The sequence below is a fragment of the Kogia breviceps genome, chromosome 1 (genome assembly GCF_026419965.1).
Source record: "Kogia breviceps isolate mKogBre1 chromosome 1, mKogBre1 haplotype 1, whole genome shotgun sequence".
Taxonomy (NCBI): domain Eukaryota; kingdom Metazoa; phylum Chordata; class Mammalia; order Artiodactyla; family Physeteridae; genus Kogia; species Kogia breviceps.
In genome coordinates this window covers 25,909,070-25,935,000 of record NC_081310.1, presented here as the reverse complement: position 1 = coordinate 25,935,000, position 25,931 = coordinate 25,909,070, and the positions used below count along the sequence as shown (strand labels likewise).

At 42.3% G+C, this 25,931-nt stretch overlaps 1 protein-coding gene across 3 annotated transcripts in view; it reads right to left on the bottom strand.

The window, feature by feature from the left end:
• Positions 1-25,931, bottom strand: part of RGL1 (ral guanine nucleotide dissociation stimulator like 1) — a 281,220-nt gene that overhangs the window by 61,287 nt on the left and 194,002 nt on the right. For all 3 annotated transcript variants that reach the window (XM_067029293.1, XM_067029307.1, XM_059074830.2), the window contains one exon: positions 9,861-9,938. In XM_067029293.1, the coding sequence (XP_066885394.1) occupies positions 9,861-9,938 (78 nt within the window). The remainder of the gene's footprint in view (positions 1-9,860; positions 9,939-25,931) is intronic.

The window sequence follows — 25,931 nt, the reverse complement described above, 5'->3', positions numbered from 1 at the left end:
GGCCTCCTAAACGCCTATGTTTCATGAGCAGTATAGCCAATGTGGTTACACACATCCTCCGGAGTCAGACTGACTCTCGGGTTAGTCAGACAAACACAAACTCTTTATGCCTCTGCTTCCTCATCTGTAAAATGGATATAGTCATAGATCCCTCTTCACAGAGTTCTTGTGAGGCCTAAAAGAGATAATATATCTGAAGTATTTAGAATAGTCCCTAAGACATAGTGAGTGCTCAAAAACATTAGCTATTTTCATTATTTTAAAAAAGAAGAATTACAATCTATAAGATTAAGGACTAAAGGCAAAAGGAACTAAACATAAACACTGGACTCTGGTTGAGAAAGTTGTTTCCCTCGGGGGTACGAGTTAACAATTCTGATACTTCTATACATATACACTGAAACTGAACAATTAAGTAAATGCAAGGCAGAGGGTAGAAGCCGGTTTTCTCACTGTTGGAGAGGATACTCACAAATAAGCCAGGGGAGGAGGCTAGAATGGTCCATGTGGTAAGGATTAGAGTTGAAGGCATCAGTAAGAATTCATATTTAATATAATATATAGATGGTTATACATAGAAATATTTATAGGTATATGCATTTACACATATACTTCCTAGCCATGTCAGCTGAGAGGGCCAGAAGAAATGACACCCCAGTAGCGATGAGCACACCTAGCACCCAGATTTTGGTTTCTAATATCATTTTCCAATAAAAAGAACCAGGTTGGGCTTCCCTGGTGGTGCAGTGGTTGAGAATCTGCCTGCCAATGCAGGGGACACAGGTTCGTGCCCTGGTCCGGGAGGATCCCACATGCCGCGGAGCAGCTGGGCCCATGAGCCACAACTACTGAGCCTGCGCATCTGGAGCCTGTACTCTGCAACAAGAGAGGCTGCGATAGTGAGAGGTCCCACACACCGCAATGAAGAGTGGCCCCCAGCTCGCCGCAACTAGAGAAAGCCCTCACACAGAAACGTAGACCCAACACAGCCAAAAATAAATAAAACTTTAAGGTCTCCAGAAAATCTAAAAAAAAAAAAAAAAAAAAAAAAAAAAAAAGAACCAGGTCTCCTTGAAGAAATGGCTGATTCTAAGACTGGGATGGGAGATATACAAGATGAGTCTAGAACATCTTGTAGTGCCATAAAGTAAGGAAGGGCTCAAATACAATAATAGGGATGTGTGAAAGTGACACAGGAGTCAACCAGAAGAGTTCCCAATGGCCAAAGCTGGAATAATCTGAGCCATAAAATACATGAAGTAGCACTGCATTATATCCCACAGTATAAATAAATTTCCATGAGACCATACTGATATAAATAAAAGACTGAATAAATTAATAAATGGGCAAGACAAATCTCCCATGCAGAAGTTTTCCAAATAAATTAGGTAGATACTTTACCCTAAAAGAAGGGAAGCAAAACAAAGGTGTTGTGCATAGTGACTTCCTTCCAAACAATATAGTATGGAAAAGAAGGGGGGGAAAAAGACATATGCCGTGAAGAAACCTGAAAAATAACAATTTCATCCAGGTGATCAAGGCCAACATCAACAGTCGTAAATCATGCTGAAAGTATGTGATGAGAATGGTATTTTATCTCTGTGATGTTTCTCTCAAACCTCATAAATTCAGTCTAAATATGAGGAAAAATATCAGTCTAATTACAAGAAAAATTCTAATAAAGGGGTGTCCTAAACTATGTCTGATCAGTACTCAACACTGTCAAGGTCATCAAAAACAAGAAAAGTCAAAAACTGTCACAGCCAATAGGAATCTAGAGAGATATCCCAACTAAATGTAATGCAGTATCCTGGATGGGATCCTGGAACAGAACAGGGCCATGACGTGTAAAAAAAAAAAAAAAAAAAAATAAGGAACTCTGACTAAACTATGAACTTTAGTTAACAATGCATTGATTCATTAATTATAGCAAATGTGTATATTCGTGTTAGGAGTTAATAATAGGGGAAACTGTGAGACAGGTATATGGGAACTCTGTATTATTGGCTCAATTTTTATATAAATGTAAAACTGTTGTTTAAAATGTCCGAAGGGGGAAGAAAAGATGAACAAGAGGGTCCAACCTAAGTACTTAAGAGAAACAGTCTCATTTTTCTCACAGGGAAAGAAGTAGAGACCACAGGGTGTTGAGGTTAAAGCCTGGGTTAAATCCCACTCTCTCATTTATTCACTGTATGACCTTGGACATGTTCCTTAACCTCTCTATGTCTCAGACTCCCCATCTGTAAAACAGGAATAATAACACATAGAGTTATTATGAGGGCATTAAAAGGATACTCAGTACTTAACACAGGGACTATTCCTGTGAAGCAGCCAATGAACTCTAGCCATTATTATTAGAAAGAGACACCGCCGCTCACCAAAGTTATTTTTCAGGGACCTCAGTAACTCATTATTCTCCAATTCCTCACAGTCCCGAGAAGGGAGTTTTTATGCTATAAATAGGCCTCTAATGAAAAAAATCGCTGAGGCGTTCTACAGTTTTTACCATTAGAATGGAGTTTCCGTTGGGGATGACAGATGCTACAAGGCACCAAGAACAGGAAGCAGGCGCTCAGATTGATGGGTCTGACCAATCTGGTCTTCCTTCTTCTTTCCTCACATCCTCCAACCCATCTCCTTCCCCAGGAAACAAGCCTAACTTCCACATTTCTAACAGCTGTTTGGGGACCTTGCTCGGGGTGTTCATCTCATTAAAAAGCCAGGCAAAACAGCACAGGCCAAAGGAAATAATCCCAAACTGTACAATCTCAGAATGCTAACAAGCTAAAGCACTAGTCACAACGGTGATACTATACTCTAGTTCCTCATGTACTTCTCTCTGCAGCCCTTTTACTGTAATACAGACAAATATGGCGGCAGGGGTGAGGGGGCAGGGAGAATTTATGAGCACCAGAGATCCCAATGCTGTTTTTGAAATAACAGGCCTGAGAGCAAAACGGTGAGAAATCCAAGTCCTGGAGTCAGTTGGACCTGAGATCAAATATCAGACCTGTCATTAACCAGCTGCTTGATCTCAGTCAAAGCATGTAACTTTCCCGGAACTTCAGTTTACACACCTAAAAAATCAGGACAATATCTCACAGCATATCTGTGACGGTAAAAGAAGGTACAAAATGCCTAGCAGAAAGCCTTGCACTAAGGTAAGTACACCCCAAACTGTAGCCAGTGGTGGTGGTCGGAGAGGTGACAGTGGTATCATCATTTCCATCATCTCTGACACTGCAGGGTGATCAAGTGAGAGTCTGGTTGTGATGTCTCTTTACCTTTCTCTAACATGTAGAGGACCTTAGGAGATTCTCAGGTGGCCATTTATTCTTCTCTCTGAATCAATGATTATCTATGTTGCTTCATTCCTCCATTGTTAGAAAAGTAATTTCTGCTTGGGAGCCTGCACTCTTCCCTTAAATGCATAATTTTGATTCAAGATTTCAATGACTTTTTAAAAACTATACTTTCTGTTTCTCTTTGTCCGGTATGGATGTTTTAAAGACAATACCAGGCTCTTTTATGTGGCTTATTGCCTCTCCATTTCTACTTTTGTTTTACTTTTTAAAAATATTCCTTTCACATTATAGCCTTTAATTCTTCTAAATTTGGAGTTTTAAATCTTATTTTTGCTCTGTTCTTTACTCCTCTTTCTTTGCCCCATTTTTGTTACAATCACTCAGATTGATTTCAATTGCCTTCTTAGGTTATTTGAATTTGATGGAATGAATATTGATTGCGAACTCACTGGGAAGATTTGTTAATACCTTCCACTGTAAAGTTTCCCAGATATTAAAGAATTACAGCCAACTTCCTTTAACTCATCTCCCTTTTCTTTAAAATGTTTCCAATATCTTGGATACTAATATTTATAGGACTCTTTACCACTGACTAAAACCTGGTGTCACTATTTACAACTTCTGGGAAAAGATTACAAGAATGACTTTTATATCATCTGAATGTTTGGAGATGAAAGCAGAATGATTTCAGTGGTTTAAACCACTGCTATGGTAAAGAGTTTGAGAAAACAAAACATGGCATTCCAGAAGGGAAGTGATGAGAGTCAATTAAAGAAAAGAAAACAGGGGCTTCCCTGCTGGTGCAGTGGTTGAGAGTCCGCCTGCCGATGCAGGGGACACGGCTTCATGCCCTGGTCCGGGAGGATCCCACATGCCGCAGAGCGGCTGGGCCCGCGAGCCATGGCCGCTGAACCTGCGCTCCGCAGCGGGAGAGGCCGGCGTACCGCAAAAAAAAAAAAAAAAAAAAAAAAAAAAAGAAAGAAAAGAAATGAAAACAGAAACTATTTCAACATTACAATACTATCTTTTTAAAAGGAATAAAAAAGCGTAATTCCTGAACAGTTTTAAACATCTTTAAATAAAGTTCTGTGTGTATATATATATGATATTCTAATCTCAAATACATTTCAGAGAGTGAAGATTCACGGTGTCAAGGCTCTGTATGGTTAATATCCCTTCTTCATGTTCTCTTCACTTCTGAATTCAATGATTATAATAAATCTGCACTAAGGAAAGTTTCCTTTTCCCATCTGGTTCAGATTTTATTATTCTAAATAGATAGCATTTTCTCATGTAAAAGTGTCGGCAGGAAGGAGGAAAGGGGCGCAGGTAGAATGAATGTTGGCAGAGATGTTTTCTTCTGTCGTAGGAAGTGAGTTCCCTGATTTCCCAACAGTGACAAGTTTAGGGATTGTAGAAACAAACATGGTATGACTTATCATTTACATCAGTCTGGTGCTAACATCAGAAAACACTGTGTGGCAAAGTTTCCAACGTCTAAAATCCTTGGAAGTTGAATTCCCTGCAACCGAAGGAATTCTTACTTTAGCCAGATAACTTTAAAGGTCCTGATATTGCACAAAGCCTGAACAGGGCATACTCGGGACTGGAATTACTAGTGAGAGTCACAGCACAATCAGATACTTTTTGAAATTCATGAAGAACACTAGCCAGTTGTGGTCCAAGACACCAGAAACCAATCTTTCATCTTGACTGTTTCATCTGTTATTTTCACATTTCTGCCTCCTTTTAAGTTCTTTTATCCTTTGAAAGGCTGATTAGATCCATATTCAGAAATACAGGAAAGACTGTTGTTACCTTGGGACTTGGGAGCCTGTATCAAATGTAAGCCTTGTTCTATGCTTTACAACAAAAACTGAAAAACCAAACAATAGTTGAGCATTTTCCATTTCACAGTTAAAACCCAGTAGTGATTCCCAACCTCCACCCGCCATATCCCTGGGCTGCAAAACTGAAGGCATCTGTCCTGAAACAGGATGTTTACTTCTTAGAATGTCACTGAATTCCTGCCGTCTGTTTCCCACCTGAAATCACAAGAGCACAGATTTGCAGCAAAGGAAAACAATGGGTATTTTGCTGCTCCCTGCCTGACCCCACAATACAATGCTTTAGCCCATCTCTTTACTTATGATCCTAGCCAGCAGTTCTGATGTCACGATTAATAATAAGCAAATCAAAGAAGCTGTGTATTTTTTCTTTCCTATTTTATCAAAGCTGGTTACCCAGTCTTTCCAACAGAGACAAGCAGTAAAGGGCACCTCTCAAATAATCAATATAATATTTGGACCATATCTCAGCTTCTGATATTCATTCTCATTTTTAAGAAGATGAAAAGAAAAGCTAAATAAATTTTATCCTAGGCATCCTTAAACTTGAAAGGATCTCAGAGCACTCATTTTTCAGGAAAAGAGACTGAAACCGAGAGAGGTGAAGTGACAGTGATGGAGGAGGAGCTTGAGTCTGAGGCTCCATGGCCACCTCAGCATTGGATTCGCCTAATTATAAGAAGGGGCATAAATAAATACATTTCCAAATAAGTATGGTGTTATTTTTACATATATTTAGATGTTCATAAATAAAGACAGTTTTCACCTGAGCACTGCAGCAGCCTCATCGCCAACCAGCAGGGTTTCTTACCTAGGCACTATTGATATTTAGGGTCAGGTAATTCTTTGTTGCAGCGGGGAAAGGGGCCGGTCTTGCACATGGCAGAACGTTTTGCAGCAATCCTGGCCTCTGCCCACTAGATGCCAGAGCATCTCCCCACCAAGTTGAAACAACCAAAAATTCTCCAGATCTTGCCTAATGTCCTCTGGGGGCAAAACTCCCCCACTGAGAACTGGCATATAGCCATATCTCCTACACATCTATCAGCCATCAGGAAGCCTTCAGTCACTGCTACAAGTCAGCTGCTGCAGCTCTGAGATGATCGAGGAACTTTCCATGTGTTACATGTGGAATGGACAAGGTGCTTCCCTGATTTCCTCCAAAAACACACAAAGCAGTGACCCTATCAAGTCACAGAAATGATCAGAAGGGTAACTTGTGAAAAAGAGAACCAAAAGGGAATGCTGAAGTGAGATGAAAAATTATAAATGGAGAAGTGGGGGGGGGGAACCAAAAAGACAGAAGAAAGGGAAATGGAAAGAAGAGGTCAGCAGAGAGAAGGGATTTTAGCATTCCAGTATCTGTAGGACAGAGTGACCCATTATACGATAAAGTGGCATATTTTCATCAGGCATAATTTTTTTAAAAGGCAACTCAGTCTGAGGAAAAGGGTCAAGAACTTTCTACCAATTCACTGTGAGGCTCTGGGAAAGGACCATTGTCCTCAGATGATGGACCCCTCAGGGGAGTTCTTTGTGAAGCTCTTTGTTAAGGCCTCAGATGCTTAAAACTGTAAAGCCCTGTAAAACAGCTTATCCTGGAGTCTCACCCACATTACTGTTCCTGGTGTACAATTAATTTGAATGAAGTTTTATAACAGGCCTTTACACGAATGAGCAGGACTCTTCACGTCCAGAGTTCGAATCAATTTGCTTTAACTGCTACTTCCCAGAAAACTATTTAATCTCAAAACACCCCCTGGGAAACAGAAAAGCTCTGGATATTTTTCATATTGTTACTCTCCTCAGAGTGTTCAGGTGGCTAGTTGAATGGCAGCTCTAGATGTGACGCAGTTTCAAAATATGTAGATAACAACAAGCTTATTTCTGAATCTGGTCACAGATCAAGGTTACGTCTGACAAGCTGGCCACTCAATTCACAGAGTATCTCTTCTTTAACATATGTTTTAAAATTCATTATAAAAAGGTTCTTTTTTAAAAACAATTATTATTTCCGTAAGTTTTCATGGATAAACAAAACTAACAACAACAAAACCCCTCTAATCCTACGATTCTCAAACTTTAAAATGCATAGGAATCACTTGAGGATCTTGTTAAAATGCAGATTCTAATCTAGGTCTGGGGCAGGGCCTGAGACTCTGCATTCCTAACAAGTTCCCAGGCGATGCTGATGTGGCATTTACGGGCTAGGTAGCGGCATCTGGATTGGGCACAACGATGAGATAATAAAGAACCACAAGAAAAGAAAAGAAGGTTGTAAGTCTAATCCATTCCCTCAAACTACCTATCTGATTATACGGCTTCCCTCCTGCAAAAACTTTTTAGGGCTGACTGCCCACTGGTCACCAGGGAAAGTCCAAACCCTCTTGAATTGGTGAGAAATTCAAACCTTTCATGATAACTTCAGCTCCACTCACGGCCCTCACCCAACATGTACACAGTGAAGCAGCCGCCCCGATTCTGTGTTGTTCCCCCAAATATCATATACTCTGCACTTCCCTGATTTGATCCAACTGACCCCTCTTCCTAAACGGCTCTACCATCCAAATCTTCACGCTCCTTCAAAGCCTGCTTCAGATGTCACCTCTGCCAAGAAGCCTCCCTAAAGCCCTCGAGGAATAAGGTATCTCTTCCACTCACCACACCTTGCACTTGGCATTCAAATATCTACACTGGGGTGTTTAGTTTTCTGGAAGGTTATGGCCCATCCAATAAAATTATGAAACTACCTGACACCTATAACTCAGGAGTTAAAAAGATACCCAGTTTTCTCATCTTTATATCCCTGGCTCCTGGAGAAAGGAGTCCATCCGCCAATCGCCTGAACAGTTAAAAATTCCATAGGATTACCTCCTTGAACTTTTGATCCCCCAAATGAAACCACGAGTGGTTTCAAGCACCCTAGTATATAACCTATCTACTCAAGAACCTCACTCCTTCAGCAGCCTGTACCCCTACGTCGTGGATTTCTTCTTCACTGACTGCTGGATCAAATTCATCAGCATAAACTACCTCCCGTTTTTTTTAAAAAAAAAAAAAAGCACAAAGAAAAGACCATCCCTTGCCCTCATCCTCCGCCCCATTTCTCTGTTCCCCTTTACAACGTAACCCTTCCAAAGAGTCGTTAAACTTGTCGTCCCCACTTCCTCCCCTTCTAACCTCTCTTAACCCACATCTCCATCCACCAAAATTGCGCTTGTCACGGGTGCCCAAGATGGAAGTGTGGCAAAATCAGGAGTCACTCCCCAGACCCCTCTCGCCTGATGTCTGGACAGCGTCAGACACAGTTGGTCACGCCCCCTCCAAAACCCCTTCTCCGCCTGTCTTCTGGAACACAGCTTCTTTCTCCTCCTTCCCCCCCCGCCTGCTCTGTTCCAGTCTCCTCTGCTGGACCGACCGCTTTCCTAACCCTCAGTACTGGAGGGAACCAAGGCTCAGTCTTTGGACCTTTCCCTTCTAGATCTACCCGTCATCCACAGGAGGTCACATCCACTCCCATAGCTTTCAACACCATGCATAAACGAAGGATGCCCAAATGTATACTTCCAGTCTAGACTTCTCCCTGGAATCTATACTCACCCAAGTACCTCAAAATGAACACATCTAAGATGAAATTATTGACACGTGCTCCCCACCAAACTTTCTTATCGCATAAAGCTGGGGCTCCGTTCCATCACTCGCTCACACACAACCCTTGGGGGCACCCTTGCCTCTTCTTTCTCTCCTAGGACGCACCCAACTGCATCAGTACATCCTGTCAGCAACACCTTCAGGACTTCTGCAGAAGCTGTCACTACTACGAGCTACTACTTCTTGTTACCACTCCTATCATGACGATGATGGCAACTTCTATTACTACTCATGTCCTCGCCGTCATCAGCCCTTGCCTGGACCCACGTAAGGGCCCTAACCGGGCTCCTTGCAGCCACTCTTGCCCCCGTCCCCAATGCCATGGTCTGTTTTCCACACAGAGCCAGAGCAGGCCTTTTAAATATAAGCCAGGCCATACATAGCACTATTCTCCTAAAGCCCTGTTAAGTGTTTCTTATCTTTCTCAGAATAAAATTCAACATCCTTCCCAAAGCCTTCATGTGATGAGGGGCCCTTACAGATCTCATGCCCCAGGACTAGCCACTTCACCCCCTTGGCTGCTGCCTCATGCACCCCTCTACTGTTTCTCAAACACTGTTCCTGCTGCAGAGCTTTTTCCATCTTCTCCCTGCCTGGACATTCACAAGGCCTCACCTGCACCACATTCAGGTTTCTGCTCCAATGTCCCCAGATCAGATCAGAAAGCCCATTTCTGACACCCTATGTGAATCAAAGTCTCCATCAGGATCTAGCCCTGCTGCCCTACTTCATTCTTTTTTGCCTGGATTCTTTGTCTCTCTCTCTCTCTCTCTCCTAAAATATAAACTTCATAAGAGCTTGGACTTACTTATTTTGTTCATAGCTGTATCCCTTAGCACAGGGCCTGACCAAGAGGAGGTGATCAATACATGTTTACTGAATGAATAAATGAATAGCATTAGACGGTCAAAAAATACTTCTATGACTCTATATGTATTATGGAAAAAAAACATGGCAACATTCCAAAGGAATTTAAAAACGCTACTAAATTGCATTCTTTTAACATAATAAGTCTTGACTGAGAGCTTGTAATGCAGAGAAGAGGCAGACTCACTTCCTGATCACCGTCTTAGACTCTGATGAACTTTGGCCTCCAACTTCTTCACAGTTTGGGCTTGTCAGGTTTCCATACCTTTATAGATAAAAACAAACAAACAGACAAACAGAAAATGCAGTCAATAGTGCTGGAGAGCAACTCTTTTCCATTTCGAGCACAAGACAACAGTTATACTTTTCAGGAGTATTTAAGGAAAGTAATATCTGTGAAATAACATCAAAAATGATACTATATTATTGATATTTATTTAATGGGTAAACATATGTGTGTGTGTGTGTATGTATAAATATACGGTCTACAAGGAAAGTAGGATCACACTACTTAAAACTTTCTCTTAATATTTAACATTTCTGGGCTTCCCTGGTGGCGCAGTGGTTGAGAGTCCGCCTGCCGATGCGGGGGACGCGGGTTCGTGCCCCGGTCCGGGAAGATCCCACGTGCCGCGGAGCAGCTGGGCCCGTAAGCCATGGCCGCTGAGCCTGCGCGTCCGGAGCCTGTGCTCCGCAACGGGAGAGGCCACAGCAGTGAGAGGCCCGCGTACCATTAAAAAAAAAAAAAAAAAAAAAAAAAAAAATTAACATTTCTTTGGATTTTTTTCGATGAGTTCACTCTTTTCCCCTTAGCAGGAGAATCAGGCGTTATGTGATGCACAGGTGGGAGATTCCTCATGAACTCTGGAGCATCCACCCCTCTGTGTAGCTACCGAAGGAAGATGTGGCTTTGCTTGCACAACCTTCATGGGCACAGGAGGACGATTCCACGCTCTGCTTCCGAGTCTGGCCTCCTTGGGGATAGGTCCTATTGGACGAGGGCGATGGAAAGAATTCCGAACCCTCAAGGAAAGGCTGAGATAGAGAGACAAGGACTAAAGAACACAATCCTCGTGCCTCAGCAACCAAGGAAACAACAGTGTGTACACCGAGGCCAGGCTGATCTAGGCTTCCCCAAGCCACTGGGGAAGGGGGACAAAGGGGAACAATGGTTTAGAAAGCAATTGGTGCCTCAATTTTAAAAGTTGTCTCATTACAAACTCAAAACGTATTAAAACATTGCTCAGCCCCCGGTTACACTGTTAGATGTCCTTCCAACTCCATAGGTCAGCAAGTCTATTTCATACAGATACATCATGCTTTCTTTGGTTCACAATGTTCATTTAGTATTAGTTCATTTAGTTCACTTGAGATTCCTAAGGAGGAGCCTTTATATTAACTTATAATGCCTAGACTATTTCTGCAGCTTCTCTTCCCGTCAGTGGAGAACTCAGAGATTCCTTGGAGTTTCACAAGCTGGTAATCTGTCCCAAAGTTTTGATAATAGAAATTCTATAACTGGTGGGGTTTACATTTTTAAAGAGAACACTTCTGTCTTCTACTAATAGGATTAAGGGCCCCAGTACCCTTATGGTTCCTTGTTCCTAGGATTTACAAGCCCTTTTAAAAATAAAAGCCCACCATCTGGTTTGACAGAACGCCGGTCCATCTGGTCTCCCCATCGCCCTATCGCGGCAGGTTCTAGTTTACGTCCGCAGGCGTCAGCCCCCACCCCCATCCACCTGCGCCCTTCGCAAGCTCATCAGCCTTATGGACTCCTTGGCCTCCCAGAGATATTTTCCACTGGCCTCCGCCCTCCCTGTTCCTCTTCATTCTGCCCTGCACCTGCTGTTTAGAGGCTTCCAGCGCTACCCTTTGCTTTCCCTGAGATAAGAACTCAGTCAGATTAAGATTTATGCAGCCCCATGTGAGCAAGGCAGGGCCGGGAAATGAGATTCCTAGTAAATAAATAGAGTGTGATTTCTTGGCTCTCTCTTTGGCCACCGTCAGAGCGAACCCTGTCCTCATGTTCCCTCACAACAGACTCTGGTTTAAGTAGGAAAGATGGGGTAAGTGCAATGAAGAGGGAGGCCACTGTGTCCGCCACCCATCTGACTTGAGTGGTCCATAAACTCCCGCCTGCCAGCCCTCGGTGACTAAATGTGGGACTTCACCTTCGTTTTTTATCACATTCTGTGTTCCTTCACTAATTCTCTTTCTGGTTATCCTGGAAACATTGCATCTTTTACCTTCCAGCTGGAACCTCTGAGAGGTCGAAATAAAAGCGAAAAAACTTTACAAGGGAAAGATACACATTTAATTGCTCCTGATATTTTTCTTTCCAGAGATGATCATACTAGAAATCCCCTGATCTTCCAATTCCTTGTCTTTACTTTTGCTTCGCATACTCTGCTACTCTTTCTCTGCATTTGTCAGGCTCAGAGCTGAGGCGCTGACTGGGATGACATGCACACCCATCACAATTCTGCTCCCAGAATGTGACGCCACAGGTGCGGTCAGACGGTGTCACAGAGGACTAAGTAACTTACACTGGTGAGCGAGCAAAGTTCTCTCTCCTTAACGAACCCGGTACCGTCTGCCCAGAAGACCACATGGATACTCCTCCCGGCCAGCAGAGTATTAGAGAGTAGAGGCTCAGAGTCAGGACCAGCATGACTGGTTGGTAATAACTTGGAGACCGATGAGAACCGTCAAGAACAAGGCATGCGTGTGGTGGCGCACGTGGTCCAGGCGCTCAGGCTCAAAGGCTGCAGCATCCCTAACTCTTTCTTCTCTGCCCGGTCCACCAGGAAAACCTTTCGGCTCTGCCTTTATGACATATCCTGAACCCAGCACTTCTCGTTGCTCTGCCCCGGCTCATACTGCCACCGTCTCTGGCTGGATCAATGCAACAGGCGCTTGACGCCTCTCCTGGCCTGTCCGCCTCAAGCCACGGTGAGGCTGTTCTTGCCGCCACTCAGCTCCAACCCTCCCCCGGCTCCCACTCTTCTCCACTCTGAGGAAAGGTCAACATCTTACCCATCTCCTGAGGCCCTAGGTGACCTGCCCCTGATGTCTCTGACCACGTCTCCTACACTCACGCACTTCCCCTCAGCCTCACTGGCTTCCTTGCTGCTTTCCCACACCACACGCACGCACGCACGCACGCACGCATGTGCGCACGCACGCACGCGCACGCACGCCAGGCATCCTCCTGCCTCAGAATCTCTGCACTCACTGCCACCGCCTCCCACGCCCACACCGATGGTGCACTCCCCGGGCTCCTGCAGGTCTTTGCTCCAACGTCACCTTATCAGTGAGGCCTTCCCTGACCATCCTATGTAAACCAACACTAACACCACTGCTTTATTCTCCTCCACAGCCTTTAACACATTCTAGTATACTGTGCAATTCATACAGCTATTGTCCATTAGAACATAAACCCCGTGAGAGCAGCACTTCTGTCTCTTTTGCTCATTACTCTTTAGAGCTTAAAGCAAGGCCGGGCACCCAACAGGCATGTTGACGGCTATTTGTTGGGAGCAAATGGGTGGTCTAGTGGGGTTCCCTAAGCAGACATGGAAATGAACTTCCCAACGACTAGGTTCATATTTGTCTCTATAAAGGCGTTATCTGGCTTTTTGCTTATACAAGTGTCTTAACCTGTCTGTGCTTTCATTTCTAATGGTCTAGGAGCATAAAAAAGCTTTAGGATAGCTGTGATCGTTACAAAAATCTAAAATTAAAATGCGAAAGGAATTTTTAAGATCTTAAAGCTGAGACCTTGAAGGTGTAAGCAGTATAAAAAGACCAAAAAAAAATGTATATACAGTTTTACAAAGGAGACCTTTAGAAGCGAGATAAAATTAAAAAGCCTATAACCCTCTGGAATTTAATGGACTGGTGAGGGGACAATTATTTGCCCCTGCACTTTTCTTATCCTTAAGGAGAATTAAAGCCTTACAGAAAAGAAACTAGACCAGCACTGGAATCAAGAACTCTTTAATATTCAAGCTAGGTCGTTTGAGAGTTAAGAGTTAGTTTTATGAGATTAAGAGTGTTTCTTTGATGTTTCCTGGACCCTCTCATAGCTTCCCATCAAAAACCAAAGTCAAGTTCAATTCATTTACTCCAGGGGAGTAAATAAAGGGTGTGTGTGTGTGTGTGTGTGTATTTAATTAATGAGCAGCTACAGACAAACCTGTCAACAATGTCACCTCCAATTTCTGCAAAACCTCCCTAGAATTTAAGATCAAAGCTCGAACCTCTTAAGAAGGCTTACCAAACCGCCCTTCTTTAAATGTCAATTCATAAAACTTAAAATACAAATTGTCAGAATGACTTCTGACATGGTTTTCTCTGTATCACAAGGCAAAAGAAAGATTTACAAATGTTTCCTAAAGTACAGCCTTGTGCAATTTTTACTGCAGCCTAAAATTTACTAGAAAAAAGAAAAAAAAAAACCTCAATATAATGTTTAACTGGCTGCTAATATTTGAACAGGAAACAGTTATTTCCAGGGGGATGGATGTATTGTTTGGAGCCTATCCGGGCAGATAAAACGTTTAATATGTGTTTGAAGGGAGGACCAGGGATACTTGTGGTTCAAAGAAATCTTAAGATAAAGTTATCCCCAGGGACAGTACTTCCGGTGGGGAGTGGGTGCGGGGGGGAGGGGGGGCTTTCTAACCTTTACTCTCTCACAGAAAAGTCTCAACAACATCAGACCAGGATGGGGATAATCCTGAAGAACCTTTCAGGCTCCACTTGCTTATGGCAAGTGATCCCATGATAACAGCAGTTAATAATTATTGAGAGCTCACTATATACCAGGCACTGTGCTAAGCACTTTATATGGATGGTTTCATTTAATTCTCACAATAATCCTAGATGATGGTATTATTATTCTTCCTATATAATGGATGAGAAAATGAGGCCCAGAGAGCTTAAGTAATTTGCCCTCAAAGACACAGCTAGTAAGTAAAGGAGGGATTTGAACCTTGACAGTCAGACTCTAGAGCCCAGTCTCTAAGTCAACACCCGATCACACAAACCATAGTTATTTTGTTTATTTATTTTACGTCTCCCTCCACCAAATGATAAGTTCTTTGAGGTTAGAAACCTTGGGCTTTTCACTTACTTGGTCATTCATTCTTTCACTCATTTAGTCCTCATTCAATGAGTATTTACTAAAGCCTATTTTCAGGTACTATTCTGGGCATTGAGGATACAGCAGTGAACTAACCAAAGCCCCTGTTTTCATGGAGCACAATGTAGTGGGGGGAGATAAGCAATAAACTAGTAATTAGTTAATATATACTACTCAGATGGTGAAAAGCGCAATGGAGAAAAATAAAGTAGCCAAGGGCACTCCGACATGATTGGAGGGCCTGAGGTAGCTGCTTCACGTGAGTGTCCAGGAAAGGCCTGACGTGAATGTGACAATGAACTAAAACCCTCCAGAAGGCGAGGGAATGGGCCACGCAGATCTCTAGGAGGAGAGCCTTCCAAGCGGAGGGGAGAGCCAGGGCAAAGGTCTTGGGGCAGCGGCAGGACGGTGCGCTTGAGAAACGTCAAGAAGACCAGTGAGGAAGGAGCAGAACAGATGAAGCGGAGACAGAGAAGGAGGTGAGCAGGGGCAGATCACGAGGGCCTGGCCGGCCACGGTCACGGCTTTGCTTTCACCCTTTTACCTCGCTTACTGCTATTATGCCCTGAGCCTGGAGTAGAGCCTGCGCTTAGCGGACACTCACTAAACATTTGCCAAATGAATTCATTAATGCCTTCTACTATCATGAATAATTGAGGATGGGGAGGGGAGGGAAGGAAAGAAGCTACTTATTGGGGATGATGAAAGAACAGAGAGGAGGAAGTCAAGGCAAGAGAGACCTCACATGAAGCTGCTGACTCAAGGACCTCTGGGAGCCTTTGCTTTTCTAATCAACCCCAGCCTGTGAACATCTGAAGCATTTTTTCTTTAACTGACCCACAAGAACACAGGTCAGGTATGAGGAAAATGTTCAGAAGCTGACCTTGACTCAGAAGAATGACACAGTGAAATAGCCTGCAGATGTCGGGAACACCAAGTGAGGCCTTGATTAAGACTGCAGACCGTACACCACAGAGAGGCCAGGGCCTTGTTTTTAATCGCTCCGAATAATATCCTCCACGGCAGGCACCTCTCCACCCAAGTGTGACCTGACAACTGGGTCACGGCCACCAAGCCTACCTTGGAAAGGTCTTGCTACCGCCATGGAGCCAGTTATTCAAGGAGAAGACAAAGGTCAGAGACAACAGGCAAAAACTCCTGTTTTCTTGCAAGAAAGGAAGGGGGTCAATGATGCTGAACAGAGAACCAGGCAGTGTGCTTTCACTCGCGAGGTCTGGTTCTCTAGGCAAAGTTCTCCCATGATCAGAAAAAGGTCAGAAAACCCAGAAGGAGCCTCAGTCCTCCCCTCCAGCCCTTTGCTATGAAGGGTCCTCTGCCTTCCTTGCCCTTCAATTAGTCACATTATCTCCATATTATTGATCATGGTAGCAGAAACATTAATGTTCCCTTAACTATCTCCCTGATAGTTAAGGGAACATTAACAGCCAAAGTACCTAGGATTTCTGTTCCACTTGACGATTTCAAAACATTATAAAATTTCCCTTGACAATACTATCTTCACCTCCCTCCCCAACCTGCAACTGTCTGAAAGGGAGACCAAGAAAAGGACAAAGACTTTACAGTCACTATTCAGCCAGGGAAAGAAAACAAAAAGGTGTCTCTTGCTATAACTTGTTTCTCATTCACATTTAAAGTTTTTTTTTTTGCGGTATGCGGGCCTCTCACTGTTGTGGCCTCTCCCGTTGCGGAGCACAGGCTCCGGACGCGCAGGCCTAGCGGCCATGGCTCACGGGCTTAGCTGCTCCGCGGCATGTGGGATCTTCCCGGACCAGGGCACGAACCCATGTCTCCTGCATCGGCAGGCGGATTCTCAACCACTGCGCCACCAGGGAAGCCCTAAAGTTTTTTCTCAAGTCTGATGGCCTTCATGCCCTTGCTGTCAGGTTTCCTCTATTTTCTACTCCAGGTCCTTGTCACCCATCTCTCTTCTCTGGCCCGTTTACTGCCCCCAAGAGCTTGGTGGCTCATCGGTGCCTCCTTCTTCCACCTGTAATTGGTAACAATTCTAAACCATCAGCTGCGGATCTGTCTTGTTCGCATGCTACAGCCGCTGCAGATACAACAAAGGTCGGAAGGTCGACGGAAGAAACAGGTTACAACTGGGGGCGGGGAGCAGGCAGCACCCTGACAACCACAGAATCTGTCTACAAGTTGGGATTTTCCTTATGTTTAAGATGAATTAATATATTATTAACAAGTCAGTGCGAGCCTGTGGCTCAGTTTTCCCCAACCACAAAAAGGTGCTCTTGCAGAGCTCTTCAAGAATCTTCTCGGACTTCCCTGGTGGTGCAGTGGTTAAGAATCCGCCTGCCAATGCAGGGGACACGGGTTCGATCCCTGGTCCGGGAAGATCCCACATACTGCGGAGCAACTAAGCCCGTGCGCCACAACTACTGAGCCTGCGCTCTAGAGCCTGCGAGCCACAACTACTGAGCCCACGTGCCGCAACTACTGAAGCCCGCGCACCTAGAGCCCGTGCTCCACAACAGGAGCTACCACATTAAGCCCGTGCACCGCAACAAAGAGTAGCCCCCGCTCAACGCAACTAGAGAAAGCCTGCGTGCAGCAACAAAGACCCAACGCGGCCAAAAAAATTTAAAAAAAAAAAAAGAATCTTATGAAAAATGCTACGTAAAATCAAATACAATGACAATGAATTTAGTATCATGGTATCCCATCAGTTTGGAGACTACTTTTCTCTCTCGTGCTCACAACACTCAATATAACATCCATTTATCTAAATTGGTACCTGCTGGCAACTTCAGTAGAGACCAAAGGCAAAAGAATTATGTTTCCCAGGACTAGAAGCCTGAAGTCATTCTCCAGGGCTAAGTTCACTCCAAAAAAGGTTTAAAAAAGAAATGTCAAATAAGAGAAAAGTGATTTAAAAAATAAATAAAATTAACTCAAAAACAGCCAGTCCCCTTTTCCTTTTAAAGTTTCAGAGATATACTTTTTTCAAAAAATACCATTGCATTTACTTTAATGAAATTAATGAATTTACTTTTCAGAACCATACTCATAATATACTAGGAGCAGTGCCCTCCTCTGACCCCTAATGGACACCTACACGGTCCTGTCACTCATGCTAGGGAAACTTCGCCTGGAGAGTCACAACCTAAGGTCCCTGGATGAACTTAGGGAAGTTTGGGAATCCCTAAGCCGTAAGCCAAATTTGGTGATGTGTTGTGGTGTTTTTTTTGCTAGAGAGGGTCCATAGTTTTTAGCAGATTCTTTAAGGGGTTTGTGATCAACCCCTCCCACCAACTGCTAGAAAATGGTCAAAACCACGGCTTTAGGTTATCAAAGGTGAATTGAAAACTTTCCGATAATCACTCAGAATGTATGTACCTTGCCTTTCAGTGGTTTTTTTTGTCAGTTTTGCTTTGTAGTTTCCAAACATAAGCACATTTTTTAAAAACCTGCTGGGCAATTTGGTATTCTTTTCTAAAAAAGGAAGATAACTGCATGTGCTGCCTCCCTTTGCCAAGTGAAATTTTTTTTTTTTCCAAAAAAGACCTACTTGAGAGAAACATTTTTCTCTCATCTCCAGAAAAGAAAGCTAGCCTGGTGAAGCTCTGAGGCTCAGTCCTTGACAGCAACCTTTTAGTGTTTATTCTAGCAGAGCCATCACTACCATCCAGATTCTGCTGTCCAGACACATGTTCCCATGGAGAATCCCCACTGCGATGCTGGGTGGGAGTCGGGTCCTTTTGACAAAAATAAAGATTTACCAAAGACAAGCAACCCAGCAGGGAAGAGAACTTATTTCCATTTTCCCTCGTGTGATTACAGTTGGATGTAATTCTATAACAGTACCAAATTAAACTTTTCCGGCTAACCCAAAGCAAAGTCACAGGTACAGGGAAGAAAGAGAAACAATGCTTGTAGGTAGTGGCTAAGCCCTGTCCTTTGTTTCAGGCCATGCTTCCAGAGCTGAGTGTGCAGGCCACGCTGAACAGGGCATGAGGGCCCGAACAGAACAAAGTGAAGGTGAGCGAACACTTGACCTTCAACTTCCCTAAGCCCACAAGCACTAGATTTTTAGAGTCAGTCTCTCTGACAAGAATTCCTTGTTTCCTATCAAATTATGAACATCTTCCCTTGTTGCCTAACAAGACCAAGTTTTGTTGATGTTATATTCGTTTTCTATCGCTGCTGCATCAAATTACCATAAACAAATTACACAAAATTACTATTTTATAGTTGTGTAGGTCAGAAGTCCAACACAAGTATCACTGGGCTAAAATCAGCTGTTTCCCATCGCTTGCATCACCACCTGAGCTCCGCCTCTTGTGAGATCAGTGGCGGCATTAGATTCTCACAGGAGCGCGAACCCCACTGTGAACTGTGCACGCGAGGGATCTAGGTTGCGTGCTCCTTATGAGAATCTAATGCCTGATGATCTGATGTGGACCTTCGGGTGTCACTGTCTCCCATCACCTCCAGGTGGGACCATCTAGTTTCAGGAAAACAAGCTCAGGGCTCCCACTGATTCCGCATTATGGTGAGTTGTATAATTATTTCATTATATATTACAATGTAATCATAATAGAAATAAAGTGCACAAGAAATGTAATGGGTTTGAATCATCCTGAAACCATCCCCTGCCCCCCCCACCCAAACAAAAACCTGGTCCGTGGAAAAAGTGTCTTCCACGAACCTGGTCCCTGGTGCCAAAAAGGTTAGGGACCGCTGCTATAGGAGATAATCCATTTAATTGCCTTTTCCAGCTTCTAGAGGCTGCCTGCATTCCTTGGCTCAGGGTCCCCTTCCTCTATCTTCAAAGCCAGCGACGGGGCTTCCCTGGTGGCGCAGTGGTTGAGAATACGCCTGCCGATGCAGGAGACACGGGTTCGTGCCCTGGTCCGGGAAGATCCCACATGCCGCGGAGCTGCTGGGCCCGTGAGCCATGGCCGCTGAGCCTGCGCGTCCGGAGCCTGTGCTCCGCAACGGGAGAGGCCACAACAGTGAGGGGCCCGCATACCGCAAAAAAAAAAAAAAAAAAAACAAAGCCAGCGACGTAGTATTCTCTCTGATCTTGTTTCCATCCTCACATCTTTTTCTCTGACTCTCTCTTTTGCCTCCACCTTTCACTTTTAAGGACCCTTGTGATTACACTGGTCCTAACCAAATAATCCCAGTTAACTTCCTTATTTAAAAGGTCAGCTGATTAGCAACCTTAATTCCACTTGGCCATGTAACCCAATATATTCATAGGTTCCAGGGATTAAGACTGGACATCTTTGGGGGGCATTATTCTGCCTGCCACAGTTGGGAGTGTAAATTATTATAAATGTTGTATCTTCTATAGTTTAATGCAATAAACCCCTCTTTCTCCCCCGGATAAAGCATGAGCCAGCAAGAGCATGGGACCCTTCACAAAGAATGTGCCCTACAAAAGTTTTCAGCGTTCTTTTCCGTGTTAGAAGCATTTCGATACCCAAAGATTCTCATAGCCCTTGTTATAATCCTCTTTTCTATCAGCAATACTTTCATCTTCCTAACAGCCACGGGAAATAAGATCTGAGTTCAATTTACCTTTAAGCAATCTGTCTTTTTTTTTTTAAGCTATAACATATATACAAACTGAGGGTTTTCTTGCCTATGTGGTCATCAACACTCAAACCTGGACAAAATCTATTCCAATTCATCCGCTATAACAAAAATCTTAAGAAATGGCCTTCATTTTTTAAATAAATTCTCACCCTTGTCAGGATATCCAGTATATCTGTATTTAAAGCTAAAAAAGGAAACAAAGCAATGTTAGGATTTCCTGAAAGCTTTCCCACTCTATGAATGAGATGAGCATCCTGGAATCAACTGACCAATAAATCTCAACTCTTTTCATGCACGGTGGGACAAAAGATTCAATGGATGAACCAACCACTCTGGTTGTTTCCACTTGATTTTGTCGACAGTTATGGAGGGAAGTTACTAAAATAAATGAAGAGAATGGCATGGTATTGAAAAACTTTCCTACATAAGTGATAGAAGTTAGACATAAATAACTTTAAGAAGAGACAAAAGTGTAGAAAAATTGTAATATGAATTTAATAGTAGCATTTAATATAAGTGTCACTGTTATAAGAGACAAGCACCTGGAGGTGACTTATGGTCATCACTAGTATAAGATGCTGTGAGGCCCTCTAAGTAGGTCAGATTCCAATATCTGCTCCCTAAAGTGCTCTCTGCTCATAACTCCCTCTCTTAGGACCTGGAAGAACAAAGGGAAGATATTAGAAACCTTGCTCCTACCAAAAGAGAAGGGAGTTAGGGAATCCAATGAGCACTGCATGCCAGCATGAATCTAGGAATATTTGGCAAGTGCCTAGTCTAATTATAGAAGTAATTTTTTTTAAAGCTTAATTATTTTTAAGTGAGGTTTCACAAAAAGTAATTTGGAACATTTTTGTGTGCAATTCAAAAATGCTTACCCAGCTTCTTATGCTAAGGAAGCATTTAAGAGCTGAATGGGGACTTCCCTGGTGGCACCGTGGTTGAGAGTCCTCCTGCTAACGTAGTGGACACAGGTTCGAGCCCTGGTCCGGGGGGATCCCACATGCCGCAGAGCAACTAGGCCCTGCACCACAACTACTGAGCCCGCACACCTAGAGCCCTTGTGCTCCGCAACAAGAGAGGCCGTCACAATAGGAGGCCCACACACCGCAGCAAAGAGTAGCCCCCGCGCACCACAACTAGGCCTGGGCACAGAAACGAGGACCCAACGTAGCCAAAAATAAATAAATTTAAAAAAAAAAAAAAGAGCTGAATGGATTTGTGTTATGAGCTTTTAAAAGGAGGTTCACTACAACCACCTCACAGTTCCCGGGGTGGGGATGCGGGGGGAGGGGTTCTTTAAAATGTGTACTTCTTTAAAGTACACATTCAATCAAGAAACAGATAAGATAAGCCACAGACAGGGAGAAAATATTTGCAAAAGGCATAACTGATAAAGAACTGTTATCCAAAATGTACAAAATCTCTTAAAACTCAACAATAAGAAAATGAACAACTTGATTAAAAAATGGGCAGAAGAGGACTTCCAGTGTCCAGTCCAGCATGTAAGGAGCTTAGAAGTCACCACTTCATCCTAACAACATGTAAAAAGCTGAACAAAGTGAAAAATCAACAACTCTTCTTAGATCCATCAGAGAAGTGAGGTCACAAGGCAAACCCGTGCCCACTAAAACTGAAGAGACAGTCAGACAGATACAGAAAACCACAACATAGCAGAGCAGAAATACCCATGGGAAACAAATGCTGAACTGTAATTGATGAATTGCTGCAGACTTAGTGTGGACAAGTCTGAGGGATAAAAACTCCAGGGGGACCCAGTCATAGACACAGCACCACACTTCTATGAGTTTTACCTCCAGGAACTTGACCAGGTTATCATAGTTAATATAGGAGAAAAACCTCCTCATGCTTCCAGCAAGGGAAGGGGAAAAGGACCATTTTGAAATACACTAGAGCACTCTGTTCTTCTTAACAACACCTGCCCTCAGGACAAAAAATGTTACCAGAGTCTAACCTGCTGGGGCTTTGTCAGAGCTTCACCTACCTTGGGTAAGGAAAATACCTAACTCTAGTCTTCTCTAGCCTTCCACATGGGGGAAAGGAAATACCTGTCTCCAGGCCCTTCTAGCCACCCTTTCCCTAAGGGAGGAAATAAAAACAACAGAGAAGCACTGATGAAGTTCACACTCCAGGGGCACAGGCTCACCAGAAGACTAAAAGCTCATCACAGGACTACAGAATGCCTTCCTGTCCCCCACGCCCGTACATTACAACTACATTACTGAATGCCATTTCCTTCCACCTGGTACATCATATCCACCTTTTATTCAAAAATTACAAGTTATGCTAAAAGGCAAAAAAGTACATTTTGAAGAGACTGAACAAACATCAGAACAAGAGTCAGATATAGCAGGAATGGTAGAATGATCAGAGCAGAAATTTATAAAAACCATGATTAACACGCTAAGAAATTTAATCAGAAAAGCAGACAATATATAAAAGCAGATGGATAATATAAGCAAAGAGATGAACATTCTAAGGAAGAATCAAAAAGAAATACTGTAACAGAAATGAAGAATGCCTTTTAGGGGCTCATTAACAGGCTGGGCATGGCTGAAGAAAGAATCTCTGAGCTTGAGGATAAGAAAATGGTTCTAAAACTGAAAAGCAAGCAAACAAACAAATAAACCAAAAAAAAGAAAAAAAGAAAAGAAAAGTAAAGTAAAAACCAGAACAGAATACCAAGTACCATGGGACAACTACAAAAGGCATAACATATGTGTAATGGGACTACTAGAAGGAGAAGAAAGAGAATGGAATAGAAGCAATATTTGAAGGGATAATGACTGAGAATTTCCCCCAAATTAACATCAGACACAAAACACAGATCCAGGAAGCTCAAAGAACACCAAGCAGGATAAATGCCCAAAACACTACATATTCAAACTTCAGAAAATCAAAGATAAATAAAAAATTTTGAAAGAAGCCAGAGCAAAAAAACAGACCTTAACTTTAACTAAAAAGGAGCAAGGATAAGAATTATATATGCCATCTCCTCAGAAAGCAAGAAAAGAAATATTTAAAGTGTTGAGAGGAAAAGAAATACCAACCTAGAATTCTTTACTCTGCAAAATTACTCTTTAAAAGTGAAAGAGAAATAAAGACTTTCTCAACCAAAAACTGAGGAAATTTGTTGCCAGTAGGCCTGCCTTGCAAGAAATGTTAAAAGAAATTCTTCAAGGAGTAGGAAAGTGACATAGGTCAGAAATTCATATCTACATAAAACTCACACAAGAAGAAACAGACAATCAGAGTAGACTTGTATTATTAAAGAAATTTAATCAATAATCAATAACCTTCCAAAACAGAAAGCACCATATCCAGATGGGGTTCACTGATGAATTCTTCCGAACATTTAATAAAGAAACTTTACCAATTCTCTACAGTCTCTTCCAGAAGACAGGATCAGAGGGACTGCTACATAACTCATTCTATGAGGCCAGCTTTACCATAATACCAAAACCAGGCAAAGACATTATAAGAAAAGAAAACTATGGACCAAGATCTCTCATGAACACAGATGCAACAATCCTTAAAATATGAGCAAACTGAATCAAACAAGGCACAACCAAGAGGGATTTATTCCAAGTATGCAAAGCTGGTTCAACACTTGAAAATCAATTAATGTAATCCACCGTATCAACAGGCTAAAGAAGAAAAATTACATGATCATATCAATAGATGAGAAACAGCATATGACAAAATCCAACATCCATTCATGATAAAACTCTCAGCAGACTAGGAATCGTAAGAAATTTCCTTGACTTGATAAATAACACCTACATAAATATAGCTAACATCATACTTAACACTGAGAAATGCAAAGCTTTCCCACTAAGCAAGGATGGCACCTCTCACACTGCTTTTAAACATTGCACAGGAAGTCTTTGCTGATGCAAAGAGAAAAGAAAAGGAAGTAAAAGGTATGTATCAATAGATTGGGAAGGACGAGATAACAGATGACATGATTGTCTATATAGAAAATCCAAAAGAATCAACCAAAAGCTTTTGGAACTAGTATGCAAGATTGCAGAATACAAGGTTAACATGCAAAAGTCAATCACTTTCCTATATACCAGCAATAAACAAGTGGAATTTGAAATTAAAAACATATTACCCTTCATTTGCAGCAACACACATCGACCTAGAGATTATCACACTGAGTGAAGTAAGTCAGACAGAGAAAGACAAATATCATATGATATCACTTGTATGTGGAATCTAAAAAAAAAAAAAATTTCTATTTACAAAACAGAAATAGAGTTACAGATGTAGAAAATAAATTTATGGTTACAGGGTGGGGCAGGGTGGGTAAGAGGCAGGGGAGGGATAACTTGGAAGACTGGGATTGACACATACACACTACTATATATATATAATAGATAACTAATTAGGACCTACTGTATAGCATAGGGAAATCTACTCAATACTCTGTAATGGCCTATATGGGAAAAGAATCTAAAAAAGAGTGGATATATGTATATGTATAACTGACTCACTTTGCTGTACACCTGAAACTAACACAACACTGTAAATCAAGTATACCCCAATAAATTTTTTTTAAAAAATTACCCTTTACATCAGCACCCTCCCCCCCCAAAATTAAAATACTTAGGTATAAATCTAGAATATATATATATATATATATACACATATATATATATATGTATATATATATACACATATATACACACACACACAAGATCTATATAAGGAAAACTACAAAACTCTGATGAAAGATATCGAAGAAGAACTAAATAAAGGGAGAGAGACTCCATGTTCATGGATAGGAAGACTCAATATTGTCAAGTCAGTTCTTCCCAACTTGATCTGTAGATTCAATGCAATCACAATCAAAATCCCAGCAAGTTATTCTGTGTATTTTGACAAACTGATTCTAAAGTATATACGGAGAGGCAAAAGAACCAGAATAGCCAAAAATCCAAAACAATGACAATACCGAATGATCACAAGGATGTGGAGCAACAGGAATTCTCATTCACTGCTAGTGGGAAAACAAAATGGTACAGCCACTTTGGAAGAAAGTTTAACAATTTCTTACAAAACTAAACATACTTTTCCCATATGATCCAAAATTCTTGCTCCTTGGTATTTACCCAAAAGAGCTGAAAATTTATGTCTACACAAAAACCTGCACATGGATGTTTACAGCACCTTTATTCATAACTGCCAAAACTTGGACACAACCAAGATGTTCTTCAGTAGGTGAGTGGGTAAATAAACTATGGTCCATTCAGACAATGGAATGTTATTCAGCACTAAAACGAAATGAGCTATCAAGCTTTTACTAAGTGAAAGAGGCCATTCTGAAAAGGCTACATACTCTATGATTCCAGCAATAAAATATTCTGGAAAAGGCAAAACTATAGAGACAGTAAAAATATCAGTGATTGGCAGGGACTGGGGTAGGGTAGGGAGGGATGCAGGGGCAGAGCACAGAGGATTTTTAGTGAAGCAAAACTATTCTGTATGATACTATGATGATGG